Here is a 17,405-nt window from a genome sequence, read left to right as displayed (position 1 = left end):
TTACAACATTATGTCCATAATTGTTGTTCACTAGGATCCAGTTTACAGGTTACACCCAGTGCTTCCAGTGGTTTCTTCCATTTGTCCACAAAAATTCGGGAGCTCCCATCAACATAATGTCCCAGCCTGATCAGAGTCATAACTTCAATGACGAGCGACTTCCATAGAGGAATGGAGGGAGGCTCAGCCCCCACCCATCTCAACACAATGGTTTTCCTGGCCAACATTAACAGTGACTGAATTACATGCTCATGTTGTACCAGTGAGACAGGAATATATCCCAATATACACATTAATGGGTTTTCTGTCACCTGATGACCAATGGCTGTACTAACATTGGCACAGACCTCTTTCCAAAGTGACTGGATAATAGCACATTCCCACAAGCAGTGGAATCTAGTGCCCACTCTGACCTTACACTTGAGACAGTTTGGAGATGTTCCCATATTATACTTACTATAAATATACGGAGAAATCTACACATTGTGCAAAATTTTGTGCTGCAGTTCTTTAAATCGGTTACAAACAGAGATTTTAGATGGAAGGAGCAGGATTTTGAAGGTCTGTGTCCTATGTCAGTATAGTCAGCTTTGCTTCCTTTGTCTCGTTATGTCAGACCAGTGTCCGCTCTTTCCCCGTGTGTTCCCACTTCCCCTAATCACCCTTGTGTGTATTTAGTCTGTGTGTTTCTGTTCATTCCTTGTCAAGTTGTTTGTTGTTCATGCCACGTTTTCCATGGCATGGTTCATGTCTAGGTTCTTCTTGTTGTTTATTTAGTTCTCCCAGTTTAGGTTGATGTTAGTTTACTTCAGTTTGCCCTTTCTTTGTACCTTTTTTACCAGCCTTATTTAACGGCTCGCTTTTTGTTAATATTCAAGTTTTCTTCCACGTTCTTTGTGTCTGCATTTTGGGTCCTTCTCGTCAATTCATACAGTCTGCCCTCGCCAGAATGTGACAAGATTGCTCATGTGAGGGAGAGGCAAAGTGGATATAATGGACAAAGGATGATGAGTGATAAGGATGCCAACTGTTACGACACACCTTTGTGAGTTAAAGCCTAACTGATGGCGGCCTGATGCAACATTGAGGCTTCTCACGGTTTGGCTTCGAGTTACGACACGAGCTTTGTCCGTTAGGCTTCCTGAGAAGTGACGTTAGTCTCACGAGGAAAATATTATGTCCTGCTTTTTTTCTTTTTTAAAGCAAATGGCGTCATCACTCAGTAGGTGTTATAAATATGAGCTCTGTTTTCACATAGGCCAGAGCATTTGTAGGAAGAAGTGAGCAGCTGCAGCTTAAAGACACCAATTCAAGATGATTGACAGAGAGGTAGCACTTGAAGCGTTGGGTGTAATCTGCAATGCAAAAGTAACTTCAGTTCAAAAACTAAAATCCGGAGCACGCAGTGTAGCTTTCCAAGGCTTGGCCTCTTCCAGTTCTGCAGCACCAACTCTGTCTGCAAACCAGCTCATTTCTGCGGTCTTGGGTGGCGATCAAACCTGGTAAATATGATCGATGTCACTCTTGTTAGTCATCAAAACTGAATGCAGGTTTTATCTTTATGTATTTAGTCTTTTTATTTAGTGGTCTAGGTAGAGACTTAGGACCTTAAGTGTTTGTTATTTTTTAATTCAAATTTCGACATTGTTCATCGTATGCTGGATTAAATTTAAACTACCCCTGAGTCTCGATTTTTAGTCTTAATTTAAGAAAGATTAATTTCACCCAGAGATTGTTAACCTCTATAACAGAAAGCAGCCTGTTGAGGATAACATGAAGATATAGCTAATCTGCTTTGAACCTGCATCCTTTTCTGCTAACTTACAGCCCACTGTCAAGAAACAACTTTGCCAGGATTCAAAGTGTTCTCCAAGGTGGAAAGCTTTCTGAAAGCTTCACCAGCTTGACATTTGATGAAAGGACAAGAGGGGGAGAGACTTATATCATCGATCAGGAGGAATTCTTTGACCGCAAGTTTGACTTCGACTTCACTGGGCTGAGAGACACAGAGACCTATTGCAGAGGTGGAGAGGTGTATGAACGTCCATGTGGTTGGCAACGCTTTGCCATCAAGGTAAACACAGATGACTGACTTCAGTACTACTACATTACACAGTAAAAGATCTGGGCAGTCATCATCGATATTATCAAATATATCACAGTATTCGTCAGTAATGCTAAATCAGTAACATAGTCCCTCAGTTCATCCAGTTTAGCACCAGTCGTAAAGCTCACCTCAGCGCTGGCGCCTGTGGAGAAAGTAACATGCTTTAATAGCTTTTGCTCCTTTATTCATCAACGGTGATCAACGGTTTTGTTCTGAGTTTTGCACCTGAACGCTCCAAACTTTGCAAAGCTATTCCGTTTTTTAAAGTCATTTTGTTATTTTACGAAAATGTTTTAGGTCCTGGACAAGTATGATGGAAATGCATGGCTCGGAACCCAGTACCGGAGCACCCAGTCAGTGCCGGGGGAGTGGCCCGTGTCCTACCACGGGACGTCAAAGGAAGGTGCTGAGGGCATCATCGAAGGATTCTACAAGGTTAGATTTTATTATTACTGCTGTTAGTGCATTATTGTCTCCAATAAAACTGTGTTACTGGTTAGCCCAGAGTAAATTGTAGCTGTAAATGTAAATTATGTTTCACTTTTATTTAACAGCCGGGCCCGGGTCAAGTCTACGGCAGAGGGATTTATTCCACTCCTTACATCAACGAGGCCATCCATTATTCCAGAATATTCACCTCCGCTCATAATGGCAAGAACTACAACGTGATTCTGCAGAATCGGATCAACCCAACTTATAGAGAGAAACACTACGACGGTAAATACTGGCTGGTTCGCATCCCAGCTGGATTACCGGTGGAAAAAGAACAGGAGATGGTGAAACGGGCCATCCGTCCTTATGGCCTTCTGCTGAAAGAGGTCTAAAATGGAGAGAAACACATCTCAATAAAACCCACAAATCTGACCTATAAAGTATTTTTTTATACTTGTATAAGTTTACTAAACGTAAACTCTGTTGTAGTTGATATAAGAAAAAATGTGGGTAAAGGATTCCAAGGCTGTGTGACTGCTGTCTGAAAGCTGGAATAAAAAAGCTTCACTAAAACTGCTTCTGTGAATTTCTTGCACTGAAAACATGTTTCTGTGTTCAGATGTCAGTAAAGAATATCCCATTAAATTGTGTTTTAAGAGGTGAAGCTACAGCCCAAACAAATGTTTCTACTATCAGACCAGGGGACAGGAGTTATTAAACTTTATAAGAGAACGCTAACCAACAAAGCACGTTATTCAGCATATGAATGAGTTTTAATGAACAATCTTGGGCATTAGATTATGACAAAAAACATACACTAGTAAAACATCCAAACTCCTGTCTGAGGGTCAGTCCTTTACGAGTGTACTTGGATCACGGTGCAGGTATTCTGTCCTTCTACAGCATCTCTCAAACAACGACTGTCCACAAAGCAAAACTAAACTTTACAGGCACAAAACAAACAAAATAGATAAAACAGTTAATAACTGTGTATTTTCATCCTCGTGAAATCCTCCACTCCTGTTTCCAGACAGAATAACAGATTCCTGTGATTATGTTTATCAGAGCAGTGTCTCAAACGTCAGTGTGAAAATAAACATTCGTATGCTACAGGACGCTCCAGCACAGAGTGAACACCATCCCCACAGATACAGCCGTCAGGGAAACAGAAGAACACCACATCATCAAAGCCCTGAGTAAATGTGCTTGTCCCAGCTGGGCATTTGTCAAAGCTGTGAGTGGGCGATAAGGCGTCTAGGAGAGGATCTCAAAACTAGATTATAGGTGGCAGACAGGTGTAAGCCAGCTCCTCTGTTCAAGGATGGTCGTTCACAGTGGACGTGGACGCCTTCTTTCACTCACACCTTGTGTTGATCTCAATAACTCACACAATCAGGTGAGGCAAAGTCTCACAATAATTGTGGTAATCTTTACTGACTGTACATCACCTGCAGAAGCTTTTACATGGTATTTAATTTTAATCAAACGACAAACAAAATGTTCACCAACTAACTGACAGAAGCATGTTCTGACTCACATCAGTCCTAGCTGAGTTTTCAGATTAAAACACACTCTCGGGTCGGACATTTAAAGGTTACTGAAGTGTCCTCTTGAGAAACTCGACCAGAAGGTGATGAGGGAAACCAAAATCCATCTGAATCACCACAAAGCCCTGCAGCAGAGATAAGAGGCAGAAGCTGTGAGAATGCAGGGATACAACACATGCAGAAAGAGAGGAAGGAGAAGACTCACGTCCCGGGGAAGCACCTCAGGGTTAAAGAGATCAAACTGGTACAATCCCTGTTTGTCCAGAAGCCTGGTTAGCTCAACTCCCAGAACTGGAACAAACCACAAAAGCATCCTTCAGAGTGGAAATGACACACTAACTGTACAAAGGCTTGTTTACACCATCTGCTCTCGCTCTCTGACACAGATGTAACACCGGCTGTGAAGCTGGATTTAACCTTCTAGCACCTGCGTCCACATATGTGGACATCACACTTCGGGTTATTTAGACCAAAATACTCAATTTTGCTCTACAAGGGCCTGATATCCACTTACGAGGACATTATACTGCTACTGTTCTATCGAAAATTTAAACGAATATCCTCATAAGTGGCTCTGATTTTTCTTAGAAACAAAAATCAGGTAAAAAAATAAAATCAGGTAATTCTTTGTTTTTACATTCATCGGGCCCCAATCAGCCCAAATAGCAAAGAGAAATTAAAAATGCTGTCGTGGAAGAGTTCATGTCTTAGGAGGTTAAGGAAGAAGTGCTTCAAGTTTTTAGAAAGTGTCTAGCACCATCTTCTGTCAGTACACAAGGTTACGTCACCAGGTTGATTTGTGCTATTAGATTCATTAATGCCAGCTGACTAATGACAGGACCAAGAAGTACTTTGAAAAAATGTAGGCAACAGAAAATAGTTGTTTTGATGAAATTCTCCTTCACTGCACGTGTCCGACATGACAGACTGAAGCTTTCGTGACAATTAGAACTTAGATTGGACTAATATTGTTTCCTATTATATTAACATAGCAAAAGGTTCAGTTACCTTTTTACAAAAGTGGTGAGTAGAATTCGCTACTCTTTACTTTCTAACTATATTTCTGAGGCTGCACGGTTTTACTTTTACTGGAGTATAGAAGTTATTTAGTGCTTAAACTTTTTACAGGAGTATTTGTAACACAGAGATCTGTAATTTCGTAAAGAAAGTCTACACTTTTGTCAACGCTGATCCAGCTTCACTTACTGACCTGTTTTTGAGAGCGAAATGGTGTAAATGAGCCTTTATACATGCAGTGATTATGTTCACTTTGAAGAATCATTCAAGCTGAAGCACTGGATCAGCTGTTTGATGGTAAATCAACAAGTGCTTTCATAAGTGTCTGGCAGAGAGGCGTAGTAATGATAAAACTCATGCAGTCTTATAGACTTTAGGAAAGCTTTATAATAATGTGAAAGGTTTGAGGACGGAGCTGAGGCGCTGTGTTTCTTACCAGACAGGACTTTGGGAGTTCCAACTTTCACCACAGCTTCCTTTAGGAACTCGAGTGCTTCATCATGTCGCTAGAAAGAAAGGGAAAGGTTACCGATGAAGTCTAACCAGAAATGGAAATGTTCAGTTTAACTGGGAATTAAATAATCTGAAGAAAGACTGAATTATTCACACTTAACAGTTCAGTAATAATGTACAAATCTGTGCAGCTTGTCATACATCTAAAATAACACTTTAACGTGTGTAGTGCTTTCAGGATGAATTCATGAAAATTACTTTTTCAGCAGTGATTGAATTTTTTAAAGCATAAAGTTTGACGTGTTGTTTGACAGCAGCTCTATAAAGGATGTCAAAGGTACAAAATTAGCACAACCGCACCACAATATCCAAAATAAAGGAAATGGAGCAGGTTAAAAACACTCGTATTACTCTGACTGCCTACCTGCTGATCCTGTAACAGCAGCTCAGCTCTGAATGCTGAGATCCTAAATGAAAGAGGATCACAATCACACACAGGCGTAGACGAACAGGACAAACTGACCGAAGTTACATCTGCAGATAAGTTTTATATCAGATATCAGAGTCTAACACTTACATCCTTACACTTAGGTGAGAACAGTAAAAGTAGAAGTCAGACAGCACAGGTGAGCCTTTGGAGTTCCTTTTAAATCTTTTCTCCAAGCAACAGACTAAGGCTACGTTCACTCTGCAGGTCTTGATGCTCAATTCAGATTTTTGTCTGCTCGTTCACACTACAAATAAAATGCGACAGCAAACGCGCTCTAGTGTGAACGCTTAAAAAGAAGACGTCACACACAACGCGCTCTGTTTAGACCCAGAGTACAGTATTGTTTGACTGATGGCCTTAATATAAAGACTTCGGACTTTACGTTTCCCAATTTTTGCTGTAAGTTATTTTGTTATTTACATAATAATGTAAATAACCTAATAATGATCCTTATTGCCGTTTAAGAGAGGAGCGCTGCTTCAAAGGATAGTTGCAGATTATACAGAACAAAGAAAATGTTCACGTTTCTCCAACGTTGTCTTCTCAGCAGTTTCACTGGATGGCCAGGAAGCGTTCACCATGTCTTCTCCGGCGCTGATAATTGGCGTCTGTCTTGTGTCGGTGATGTAAAAGATGGATTTAATGCGACGTGACCATCAAACAGCAGTCGCTTTCTAAAACATCGGATATCTATCGGATTCAGCACCACATACGAAAGTGACCCAGATCGGATTTGAAAATATCGGATTTGTGCCGTTCACACTGTCACACCATGATGGATAGATGGTCGCAGAGGGTCAAAGAAGTCGGATTTGATGCGCTTTCGCCTGCAGTGTGAACGCAGCCTAAGATCAACACCTTTGCCTTTACACTAGACTCTGAACTAGTTTGTTTTGATACCAAGATCACCAACTTGTTATTGGGGTCATTGTATAAAACACAGTGTGTTACACATTCAACCACATTACACTGTCTGAATATTCACTTAGCAAAAACGTAAAAAAATGAAAATTAAAGCCCAATCTTTCCAGGAGTGGAAGTCCCAGCAAAGGTCAGACTGTGCAAAGCTCAGAGAAATTACCCACGAGCACAAGATCTCTGGAACAATGTGCTTTGGACACACGAGACCAAAGTGGAGATGTTCGTCCATCATGCTCAGGACCACGTTTGGAGGAAACCAAACACCTCATGCACGAGCTCCTCTGTACACCAAAGCATTCTAGAGCCAAATGTTAGGCCACAGCTGCCGCTGGGACCAAACTGGGTCATCAGTCAAGGTGTTCAAAAATATGAGTCAACCAGTCTTACTCTGTTGGATGACCTTGCAGGAGGACTTTCTTGTTAACATAGGAAGTTGTGATGTCTACGGCCATGTCCTACACATCAAACACAAAGATCAAGACTTTGTAATTCATGGCTTTCTTATTCATTGCACAGACGCAATGTGTCAATACTGAGAATTAGAAGTGTTTCCCAGTTTGTCTCAGTATAGGAAAAGGCAGCTGGTACCGTCTGAAAGAAGAGTACTGGTGTGCCTTGGCCCTCACAGTGGAGCCGTCCAGATGCCTGCACCCAAACTGTGGTTCCCGAAGTGGAACTGTTCAAATGTGGAACAGATGAACTCCACAGTCTTAACTCTGGGGAAGCTGCATCCAGCAGACACTGAACACAAAAACACAAAATGCTTTACGTCCCATCTCAGAAAGTATATATTATATGCAGCTTTCACTCCTACCTTCCTAATAAGCTCAGGCATGGCAGTAGAGAGGTTTGTCCTGAGGAGCGTCTGAAATGATATTCAAGACTCAAACATGTACAGTGGTGTGAAAACGTGTTTGCCCCTCCTGACTTCATATTTGTGTATGTTTGTCACACTTAAATGTTTCAGATGATCACACAAATTTAAATATTAGATAAACATAACACATTTCTAAATAAAGGTGTTTTTTATTAAGGGGTAAACAAAGTTAAAGTCTTCCTCCAATAGGACCTGCATGGTGGCGTAGACCAAGATGAAAACCACTGCTGAGCAAAGGAACATAAAGGCTCGTCTGTGGACCGACGAGACCAGAGTTAAACTTTTTGTAAGGTGTGTGTCCCGTTACATCTGGCGTAAAGGTAACGCAGTAGTTCAGAAAAGGAACATCATACCAACAGTAAAATATGGTCTGCTGCCCCGGACCTGGAGGACTTGCTGTGGTGAATGAAAAATTTGTTTGATGATCTGAACATTTAAATGTGACAAACATACAAAAAATAGGAAATTAGGAAGCAGGCAAGTTCAAACATCTGATCCCAGATCGAGCAAGAAGATACCACAAATGTCTGACTTGGAGCTTTTAGGTCAGGCTGAAGTACTTACGGTGAGCTCTTCTCCAGAGACATTCAGCTGAAAGCGGCCATCTTGGTGAGCTGCTTTGAGCATCGGGTTTAAGAACTGGTCTGCAGCCAAAACAACATTTGCATTAATAGCTTTCCACGTACAAATAAATGTTTTTCAATATATTTAAATAAAATTGTTTTTATTTTATTTTTGTACAAATAAACCTGTGAATGTTAAAGAGCATGGATGGGACACAGTTTGATCATCCTTTATCTGGTTTCAGTGTTTCAGCTACATAACCTCGACACTCTTTTGGCTCAGTGTTGACGGCCTTGAGGAGAAATGTTCCAATTTCAGGTTCCAGTCTTGTGTGGTGATTTGAAGCCTCGGTTTCCTGTTCTTGAACAGATGTGACACCTGGAGGAGTCTTCTGCTGATTTTGGTTTAAGGTTCAGAGACGCTCTTCTACATCCATTGGTTCTAACTTGGGCTTATTTCAGTTTCTGCTGCTCCTCTCTCTGGATATTCTTCTTTTTCAGACCATTTTCTGTGAACCCAGAGATGTTTGTGTGGGAAAATCCCAGCAGATCAGCAGCTTCTGAAATACTCCGACAGTTCGTCTGGCTCCAAAAACACTCCACGTTTACAGCCACTCAAGCACCATTCTGAAGCTCAGACTGAACTCCAGCAGGCCGTCTTGAGCATGTCTATGTGTTAACCAACATACATGCTGTTTTTCATGTTTCTTTCTTTTGTGGCAGACTTCCAAAGCTACAAATTAATCTGAAACTTGTAAAGCCCCAACAAGTGGATGATCCAATATTAACAAGGACTTGGCAACAGTGGGGAGGAAGAACTCCCTTTAAACAACCTCCAGGAGGACCGAGCTCACAGAGGGCCACCCCTCTGCTGTGACTGGTGGGGGTGAGGGGATAGAGAAGACAGAAACGGGGAGCGTGGTCATTGCCTTCTATAGTACCTGGTGGAATTTCACTTCACAAAGGTGTAAATTACCTGGAAAATAAAATACACAAGATAAACACAGCGTCTGCTGCTAACCTGAAATCCAAAAGTAGATCATCCTGTCTTCAGTCAGGTGACTCGGCTGGAAAACCGATTCATTGATGACAGCAACCTTGTTGTTGTACTTGGTCAGTCCCTGGGAGAGATGGAGCCCCACAGTGACCAACGAGATCATTATTAGACCCCTACGTGTCCTCCAGTACTGAAGAATTACTGCACATTACACTATTTAAAGGAGATCCAGCACTGCTGTGTATTCAACTATGTATCTAAAGTCATCATTTACCTTGTGGTATGATTCAATGTAGTTTGCTGTGATGACCGGAGCAGCAGCGATACCGATGTCCACACTGATGTCTCCATCAGTGAGGAACTGCTCTGCACACATGGATAAAATAGAAAACTTCAAAAAGTGGTCGATCACATAAAAGGCCAAAGACCTGATTTCTCTGGTATCTCACTGAAACAATCATATGTTGTTCCTTTGAAGTGTTGCTGGCACGCCTGCACGCATTTATAGGAAACTGTGGAAAGTGAAGCATTTTTCCCACTTTCTGTTGCTTTGAACATGTGCAGTGATAACTTAAAGAAGTCTATTCTCCTTGGCGTGTATGACCAGGGACGACAGGAGAAGAAGTTGAGCAATGACTCGCCACCACTGAGAAAAAATAATCCATAACATGAAAACTGACGCTGTACAAAATCAAGACACAGCTGCTTCATTGTCTTAAATATCTGTTCAAAATCCAATGAAATCTAATTTTTTGAAGAATTCTGGAGCAAAACATCAATTTCAGCTTCAAAGAGTTCGTCTTCCTGTCTTATTTTAATGTGCACTCCCTTAGCGTCGATTTCAAACAGATAAAAAAGGAGGCAGTTTGACAGGACTAATTCCTCACTGCACCTCGTCTGTCTGTATAGTCAGAAGGTTAAGACCACAGTCTTCAGACACCACGGCAGTAGAGAACATTTGTATGCAGGCTGTTTCACACATTTACATCCACACTGCCCTCCATGATTGGTAGTCCAACATGTCCTGGAAAACTGTCAGTTTATGACGAGCTGGAAGCGACAAACGATACAAAGAAACGACAAACATAGCAGGAGCCGGGCTTTTCTCAAGAGCTCTACGCTGACCTTACTCCAACAAGAACAAGAGCTGAAAACCTCAAAATCAAAAGACCGCCGCAGGAGCACCGTGCAACTCAAACACCCGCCGAGAAGTAAGAGTCATACTATGTTTTAGCATTTCTATTAAATATGTACTAAGACATCGTTCATGGGAGATTATTTGGTGCCAATAATAAGCTTGTGCAGAAACAGACGCTTAACCCTTTAAAGCCGGTCGGAGCGGGCTACTTTTAAATCCCAGTAGCTCTGCAACCTTGTAAGCTAGCGCAATAAATTTTTTTTGCATATGAAACCGGAGGAGTTGTACTTACATCTTATGCCATCAGCTTGTGCTAGGTCACAGTTTCCTTCCACATAAAGCTTTGCAAAAATTGCATAAAAACCACTTGCAGCAACAAAAACATAATATTCCAGAAACACGCTTTGCCGATTCGATCAGCTGTTCATAACACTTCCTACGTTGGAATAGACGTCAGCGGAACTTTTGCATGTCCGCCATGACCTGCCCGAAACCGGAAGTAACGTCATTTTAGCGGAAATGTAGTTTTTTTACTATCAGGGCCTCATGAGCCTATACTGGTGTTTTTAAAAGTTATGTTTGACTTTATGACTTTCTGTTTCGTTTCTGGGATGCTTAGGACTCATGTTGCACTGCTGGAAATAGTTTATTTTGATGCACATGCTGTTTTTTTGCAAATCTGCATTATAATATTTATTTTCATTTTTCCTGCAGTATATAAAAATTGGTGTATTTCAAAAATAAAACTATGAAGACACTCAAAATAAATTTCCTGTGGTGGGAAACTATTTTGTTTTGAGGGATAAGCCTCTTAAATTTCTCTAACTAGAAATATATGTTAAAAAAACAAAAACAATTTTCAATTTTTTTGTAGTTTATTGCACTTTTTTGCAATTTATGTAATTACTATGCACTTAATGCAGACATGTTATTAAAATTTGGGCTATAATGGTTGTATTGATGTATATCAACTTGAAATGCTCCCAAAAATGGCTCCACAGCATGTACAAATATAATACAAGCTCTGGCGGACTTGGTTCTATGGTAGGTCTTAAAGGGTTAAGGAAAGGAAAGTGATTTTAATTCTAGATTTCAAACACTTCCTTCAGGTCTTCGCGTACCTGCCGTGTCCTGTATGAAGTCAGCCAGTATATTTGCCGCCTTGTTGATTTCCTTACAGATCTGTATTTGAGAAGACACCTGTCACTGCTTTATTCTTCTCAAAAATCATTGTTGTGCACATCATAGGTTTGTCTCTGTCGCCCTCACCTGTCCCTTGATGACCAGCTTGACAGTAAGCGTGATGAAGTCGGTGAAGAGCTTCTTCAGCCAGTTCGGCCTGACCACAAAAATGTTGACAGTCAGACACTGAGATTCATGCAGATGCTTCATTCCCACTTCTGTTACTTACTCTTTGTCTCCCTGCAGGTGCAGACGCAGCTTGTGAAAGTTCAAGTAACAGTCTGCTGTGTCTGCTGCTACCTTTCCATCACCGCAGTCTGACGGGGACACACAGGTGACAGAGGATAGCTAGTCAGTGTTTATATGATGCTTCATTGTGTGTCAGCTGGAACAAAAGAGACCGCCACATGCTACACTAGCAGCCACATTTTAAGATGGTGGATGATGACATCAAACTTTCACTGTATTATTATTATTATTATTATAAAATACACAAACATGGTTGCTCTTGGGAGTTACTGCAGTTTTCTGTGGAGGAAAAGTAAAATGCTACTAATAACGCAGTGTGAAATACAATACAGATGTAAAGTATTAATGGAAAACAAACATAAGGCTGACAAGCTGCAACACAAACGACACACGTTAAATCCCTGCAATATTTGTGCAGCGGCGCAGTTAGACTGAGTTTGTACTTCACTCAATCAACCTCTTCAAAAAAAATAACTAAAACTTTCACCACCAGGGGGCAGCCTTTTGCTAGATTTTTAGTTTTGGTGTAGCCGTCCAAGATACCAGGGCATGCGTCTGCTGTGCCTTCGTGGGTTTCTTCCCATACTAAAGGCACACATGTTTGTTTAAGTGGAAATAATCTTACATGTTATAAAGTAGACCCTGCTTGTGTCAGACTGGATCTCCTTTCACCATCAGAACTGCCAGCACCTTCAAAAAGGTACTGGAAACGTTCACTCGGTCCATGCGGACAGTTACTGCACATCCGAGATGATAATCTCCCATCCCACCACATCCCAAAGGTGCTCTTCAGGACTGAGACCAGGTGACCGTGGAGGCCGTAGAGTGAAGTCATCATCATGTTTATTAAGAAACCAATGTGCGATTATTTCAGCTTTGTGATGTGACATGGTTTTCCTTCTGGAAGCAGGCGTCAACGGATGGCTGCACTGTGATGGGCACGGTCAGCAGGAACACTCAGGTAACAATGCTCAGTGGCTACTTACATGTGCCATTACAGCAACAGCACCACAAGCCTGAATCCCTGATGCAAGGCAGGATGGATCCATGTGGTTTATGGCAAATTCTGACACTGACATCTGAATGTTGCAGGAGAAATGGAGGCTCCAGTCTTCTGTTGTCTAGTTTAGGTGAGCCTGTATGAACTGTCCCCTCAGTTTCCTGTTCTTAGCTGACAGGAAGACATCCAGTGTGGTCTTCTGCTGCTGTAGCACATCTGCTTCAGGTTCAGAGAGGCTCTTCTGCACAGCTTGGTTGGAACAAGTGGTTAGAACTTGTAACAACTGCTGCCACCCTGTCAGTTCAAAGCAGGCTCGCCATTCTCCTCTGACCTCTCATTATGCCCTTTTTTTGTTTTACTAAACCTTAACAATCCACTGAGTTTTATGTGATCATTGTATGTTTTTATGTTCAGTCCTGATACATTCTGAAAGCTTTGAATACATTAATGGAGCTAGAACGTAAAGCATCAAAAAATGGAAAAAACTACCAAGATGAATGTGGAACAAAACACAAACCTAACCCAGGAACGGTGACTGCTGATGGGGTGGCTTGTTGAGAGGTCAAACAAACTGGTACATGATGTACTTACAAAGTTTGGGGTTGATTCCAAGATCAATCTGAGAGTCAATCTCAAAGTCAACTGAATGTCCGAAGTTAACACTAAAGAAAAAGAAAAATACAAATGAGAGTAAGGTCAAAGATCACAGGAAACAGGAGGGATTACTAATCCTCACTGCCTGAGAATTAGTAATCGCCCAGTCGCTGAAAATAATGTAATTCAACTAAAAAATGTTTAAAAACACCCACAAAATGCACAAAAGTCCATCTACCTATGCTAAAAACAAAGTATTAGTGCAGTGGTTTTCCCATCAGACTCAAACTGCAACAAAGCTATCCCAGCTAGTCAGCCATGTTGCTGCTATTTGACATTTAAACTCTGTGTCAAAGTTTAAAAAACCACCAAACAAAGAAAAACTGCTCGACTTTCAGTCATCGTTGAACTGAATCATTTCTAAAGCCCTGAAAACAAAACTACAGGAGGAAATGACATCAGATCGCTGCTGTGGTCGTATTACTGAGAAATAATCATTGATTCCAAAGTGAAGACTCATTCATTCAAATTAAATTGGAAGTTTTGGGCGCATTGGAGTATGAAGAGCATTAGCATGAAAGAAAGTCGGTCTCCATAGAGACCCGTGTTAAAACTATAACCTGTTTTGAGCAAAACCAGGGCTGCTCTTGTTAAGGTTCAAAATTGAGGAGGGAGAGTACAAACCACTCATGGTCCAGAGGATCTTGGTCCAACAATGATTTTAATGAACACACGTGTGGGAAGACACTCTGTACGCAGACAGCCAGTAGTCCTCGACTTAATCAAAGCATGAACAGATATTTTATAGCATCAGGGTTTGATTTACTGACGCCCCTTCATGCGTCACAGATACATTTTATACATAGATCAGACTTTTAACCCAGAAGATCATCTTCTATTTTCATGGCTGGCCCTTCCTGTCTACCTTTCAGTTCTTGTCTTGTTCCTCTTTCTTGCCGAGACAACAAGGAACGGTTCCTCTTTTACCGAGACACTTTTGCAGTTACAGCCAGACATGAGTAACCTCTCTCTCCTCTAAATAAATCTAACTCATGTGTGTGTGTCACGACCTCACATGCTCTTTCTCAATTCACCTGTTGCACTTCTGACCTTTCACCAGGACAGAGGCTCACTGAGACTATGTGTCTGTCTTCTACTAAATAAATGTTTTAACCAAGAACCTCTACTAAAACCTTAATATAAAATGATCTGATATATAAGTGTTTTGTAAGCATGTATTGCAATTCCTTCTATGTTCTAGTTTTCCCTCAGCATGGATCATCTAGACACTCTCACTAGATGAAGCTTAAGACCTTTAAAGAACCTGAACATCAACTCAAATAAGCACAGATATGCAATATGTATAAAATAGTTATAACTGCACCTGGAATACAAAGTTAATTTAATACCTGTATGCATAAAACCTTAAAGCCTTCTTAAAGCTATATGTTACATTGTTAAAGCCTCATCTTAGCCTGCTGCTCAAAATAACTTCCTGCTTTCACTTCTGCATACAACTTCCTGTCAGCCTGCAACTCAGTCTTTCTGAAAGAGACACTGTTTAACCCCTGAATGCAATATAAACTCCAGATTATATTATTAATGCAATGGTAATGATAACAATTATTTAACAATAGCAGTAAAATAATTTCCCTGCTCCACACTCTCTAATGCGAACGTGGATTTGGATTTTTTATGGTTTAAATTAGCAGCGTTGCTTCTCTGATCTTGTTTTAAAGGTAACAATTGTGCAGCATGTGGCTAAACTACAACCAAACACAACTTGACAGTAGCATCACTGAGTCCAGTATCCACACTTCTCATCAGACAAACAGTAACATGATTCAGCGAGGTGATGTGCAGTAGTCTCTAAGAATCTGTAGATCAGATCATATGGTGGTGTGTGTGTGTGTGTGTGTGTGTGTGTGTGTCACTGTCGGTCACACATACTCACAGCCAGCTGCCGTATCCATACTGGATGCTGCCCTTGAACACTGCAGACACATTGCTTATCTCCATGGCGATGCCTTCACCTGGATGCAGCTCAAACGCGCTCTGACCAATCGACAGGTTGTGAATCTCCAAACTGGACGGTGAAGGACGGACACGCTTTTTCACCATGGGTGTCACATATATGTTTATAGTGTGTGTGTGTGTCTCCTCACTTGTCCAGGCCGTACATGACCTTTCCAATGAAGAGCAGGGACTTCTCCCCCTTCATGCTCGGGTATCGGGCGTGTTGAAAAGCCGCCTCGATCACTTTAGTGGTTTTCTCATTCACTGCAAAGATAAAAGCACGTGTGCTCTAAAACACCACAGGGTTGTGATCTGTGGTGACCTAATCTGACAGATGAGCCGACGTGAATACTTCCCATTAAGTACAACTTTCAGAACTGGCTGAAAACAAGTCTTATTTTCCATTTAAATGTTTTAATCTTTTTGTTTTATTAGCACCAAATTGCAATAATCACATGAATGAACTTCATAAGACCCTAAAACATCAGTGAGGAGAAAAGAAACTTTAACACAACCAGACTGAGGTTTGTGGCAGATAGATGTGACGTGCACTTCACCTGACGACCAACTGAATGAAATCATGTTAAAGCTGCTGCTGCTGCTATTTCACTGCAAACAGGGAAAACTATCCGGAAACTTCACTGAATGTATGTGTTTGAATAAAATCGTCACTCTGTTCCTGCTCTTTGGTTCCAGAAAGTCGCTGCTTGAGTGGATGATTAGATAAAATCAATAAATGGAGTCAAATAAATTCCAGGAAAAAAAGACTCACACACGACAGCAGCGGGGTAGGTGAGCCTGCACACGGCTCCGGTGAATCTGTAGGCTGAAGCGGGGTCCTGCAGGCAGCAGTGGGATGTGCCGAACCAGGACAGCAACGACAGCAGCAGCAGCAGCGGGACTTTGCCGGGCATCGTGCATGAGGTGGTTTTCCCTCTCTGAGAACTGGCTGAGGTGTCTAACCCTGTGGACGGTTCTGTCGGAGCACAGCAGGTGAATCCTGGTTCCCTCGGTTCTGGCTTTACTAACGGATCATCAGGAACATGGAAAACTGTGCTCCTGATATCTGTGCTGACAGAGAAAGACAAGTCTTGTGCTTCAGACTCGTTGAAAGGACAAACACTGACTCAGGTCTGTCCCCGTTAAAGTAAACTGATCAAAGTCCAACCTGTCCTATCACCTCAGGTATGAGCACAGACTCTGGAGTTTTGAGCTCTTCAGCAGGACAAAGAATGCATCCCTTTCTTTTCAAACTGGGACAAAACAAGAAGCAGAAGGCAACACTGCCAGCATACGTACCCCACAAAGACGCCTTAAAAGTGAGCAAAAGGACACGGAGCCTCTGATTCCAGCCTTTCCTCCTCTCATCAGGGGACTAACATTCAGGGCCAGCGTTCCTGAATAAATGCAGGGTCACAATGAAACAGGAGCTCCCTGTAAGAGGAGACGAAAGGGGAGGTACAGCTGACGGAGCCTGGACGTAACAACAAAGGGGGCACTGATCTAGCTGGGGCCTTAACAGGAATCAATAAGTGTGGGTGTTTTATGTGCGATGGCATCAGCTGACTTTATTGATTGGTTCTTCCACTCTAAAAACACGAGTGTGAGACAGAAACGAGAGGCTGTGGGAGGCACAAGTTCACCAACCTGGACAAAGGCAGCCCGCTCTCAGCTGCTGCAGATGATTGGTCCAGTGACACGAAGCTGCTTATTGCTCTGTTCCTGAAAGGTTTGGACACACTGCAGGTACTCCCGAGCTCTGAAACCAAGTCAAGCAAAACATCTACATGAATGAAGAAACGTCGCTCAGCAGTCCGCATCT

The 17,405-nt window shown here is 41.8% G+C and overlaps 2 protein-coding genes across 3 annotated transcripts; one reads left to right on the top strand and one right to left on the bottom strand.

The window, feature by feature from the left end:
• Positions 1-1,244: 1,244 nt before the first annotated feature.
• LOC147326773 (uncharacterized) lies at positions 1,245-3,112 on the top strand. Its single transcript, XM_086302678.1, has 4 exons — positions 1,245-1,502; positions 1,828-2,074; positions 2,405-2,542; positions 2,662-3,112. Exons 1-4 carry the CDS (start codon positions 1,315-1,317, stop codon positions 2,929-2,931), a joined length of 843 nt encoding a protein of 280 aa, XP_086158804.1. The 5' UTR covers positions 1,245-1,314; the 3' UTR covers positions 2,932-3,112.
• Positions 3,113-3,291: 179 nt separating this feature from the next.
• Positions 3,292-17,031, bottom strand: cetp (cholesteryl ester transfer protein, plasma). Of its 2 annotated transcripts, none has more exons than XM_086302133.1 (18): positions 16,883-17,031; positions 16,356-16,649; positions 15,733-15,847; positions 15,522-15,653; positions 13,565-13,635; positions 11,954-12,041; positions 11,812-11,881; positions 11,664-11,724; positions 9,679-9,770; positions 9,429-9,528; positions 8,409-8,488; positions 7,782-7,832; positions 7,556-7,708; positions 7,355-7,422; positions 5,981-6,023; positions 5,540-5,609; positions 4,292-4,377; positions 3,292-4,211 (listed from the first exon to the last, which is right to left on the bottom strand). In XM_086302133.1, exons 2-18 carry the CDS (start codon positions 16,495-16,497, stop codon positions 4,134-4,136), a joined length of 1,500 nt encoding a protein of 499 aa, XP_086158259.1. In that variant the 5' UTR covers positions 16,498-16,649; positions 16,883-17,031; the 3' UTR covers positions 3,292-4,133. The 2 variants fall into 2 exon arrangements, with proteins under 2 accessions (XP_086158259.1, XP_086158260.1); XM_086302134.1 differs by having other exon boundaries at positions 16,356-16,654; positions 16,883-17,008.
• Between the last annotated feature and the right edge of the window lie 374 nt (positions 17,032-17,405).

Source organism: Aulonocara sp. 'chitande type north' Nkhata Bay, linkage group LG7, assembly GCF_057382095.1.
Source record: "Aulonocara sp. 'chitande type north' Nkhata Bay isolate Kocher_YH1m ecotype deep benthic linkage group LG7, A_spYH_male_GT1.1, whole genome shotgun sequence".
NCBI lineage: Eukaryota > Metazoa > Chordata > Actinopteri > Cichliformes > Cichlidae > Aulonocara > Aulonocara sp. 'chitande type north' Nkhata Bay.
Note: the sequence above shows the minus strand (reverse complement) of the source record. Positions and strands in the feature narration are given on the sequence as shown.

Bases quoted from the DNA above. Each gene is read 5' to 3' on its own strand.
- LOC147326773 (XM_086302678.1), top strand. From the start codon at position 1,315: ATGATTGACAGAGAGGTAGCACTTGAAGCGTTGGGTGTAATCTGCAAT. The intron at 1,503-1,827 runs GTAAATATGATC...GCTAACTTACAG, and splicing joins TTGGGTGGCGATCAAACCTG to CCCACTGTCAAGAAACAACT. The intron at 2,543-2,661 runs GTTAGATTTTAT...TTTATTTAACAG, and splicing joins TCATCGAAGGATTCTACAAG to CCGGGCCCGGGTCAAGTCTA.
- cetp (XM_086302133.1), bottom strand. From the start codon at position 16,497: ATGCCCGGCAAAGTCCCGCTGCTGCTGCTGCTGTCGTTGCTGTCCTGG. The intron at 7,709-7,781 runs GTAGGAGTGAAA...TTTTGTGTTCAG, and splicing joins TGCCTGAGCTTATTAGGAAG to TGTCTGCTGGATGCAGCTTC. The intron at 7,423-7,555 runs GTACCAGCTGCC...TTTGATGTGTAG, and splicing joins CAGTACTCTTCTTTCAGACG to GACATGGCCGTAGACATCAC.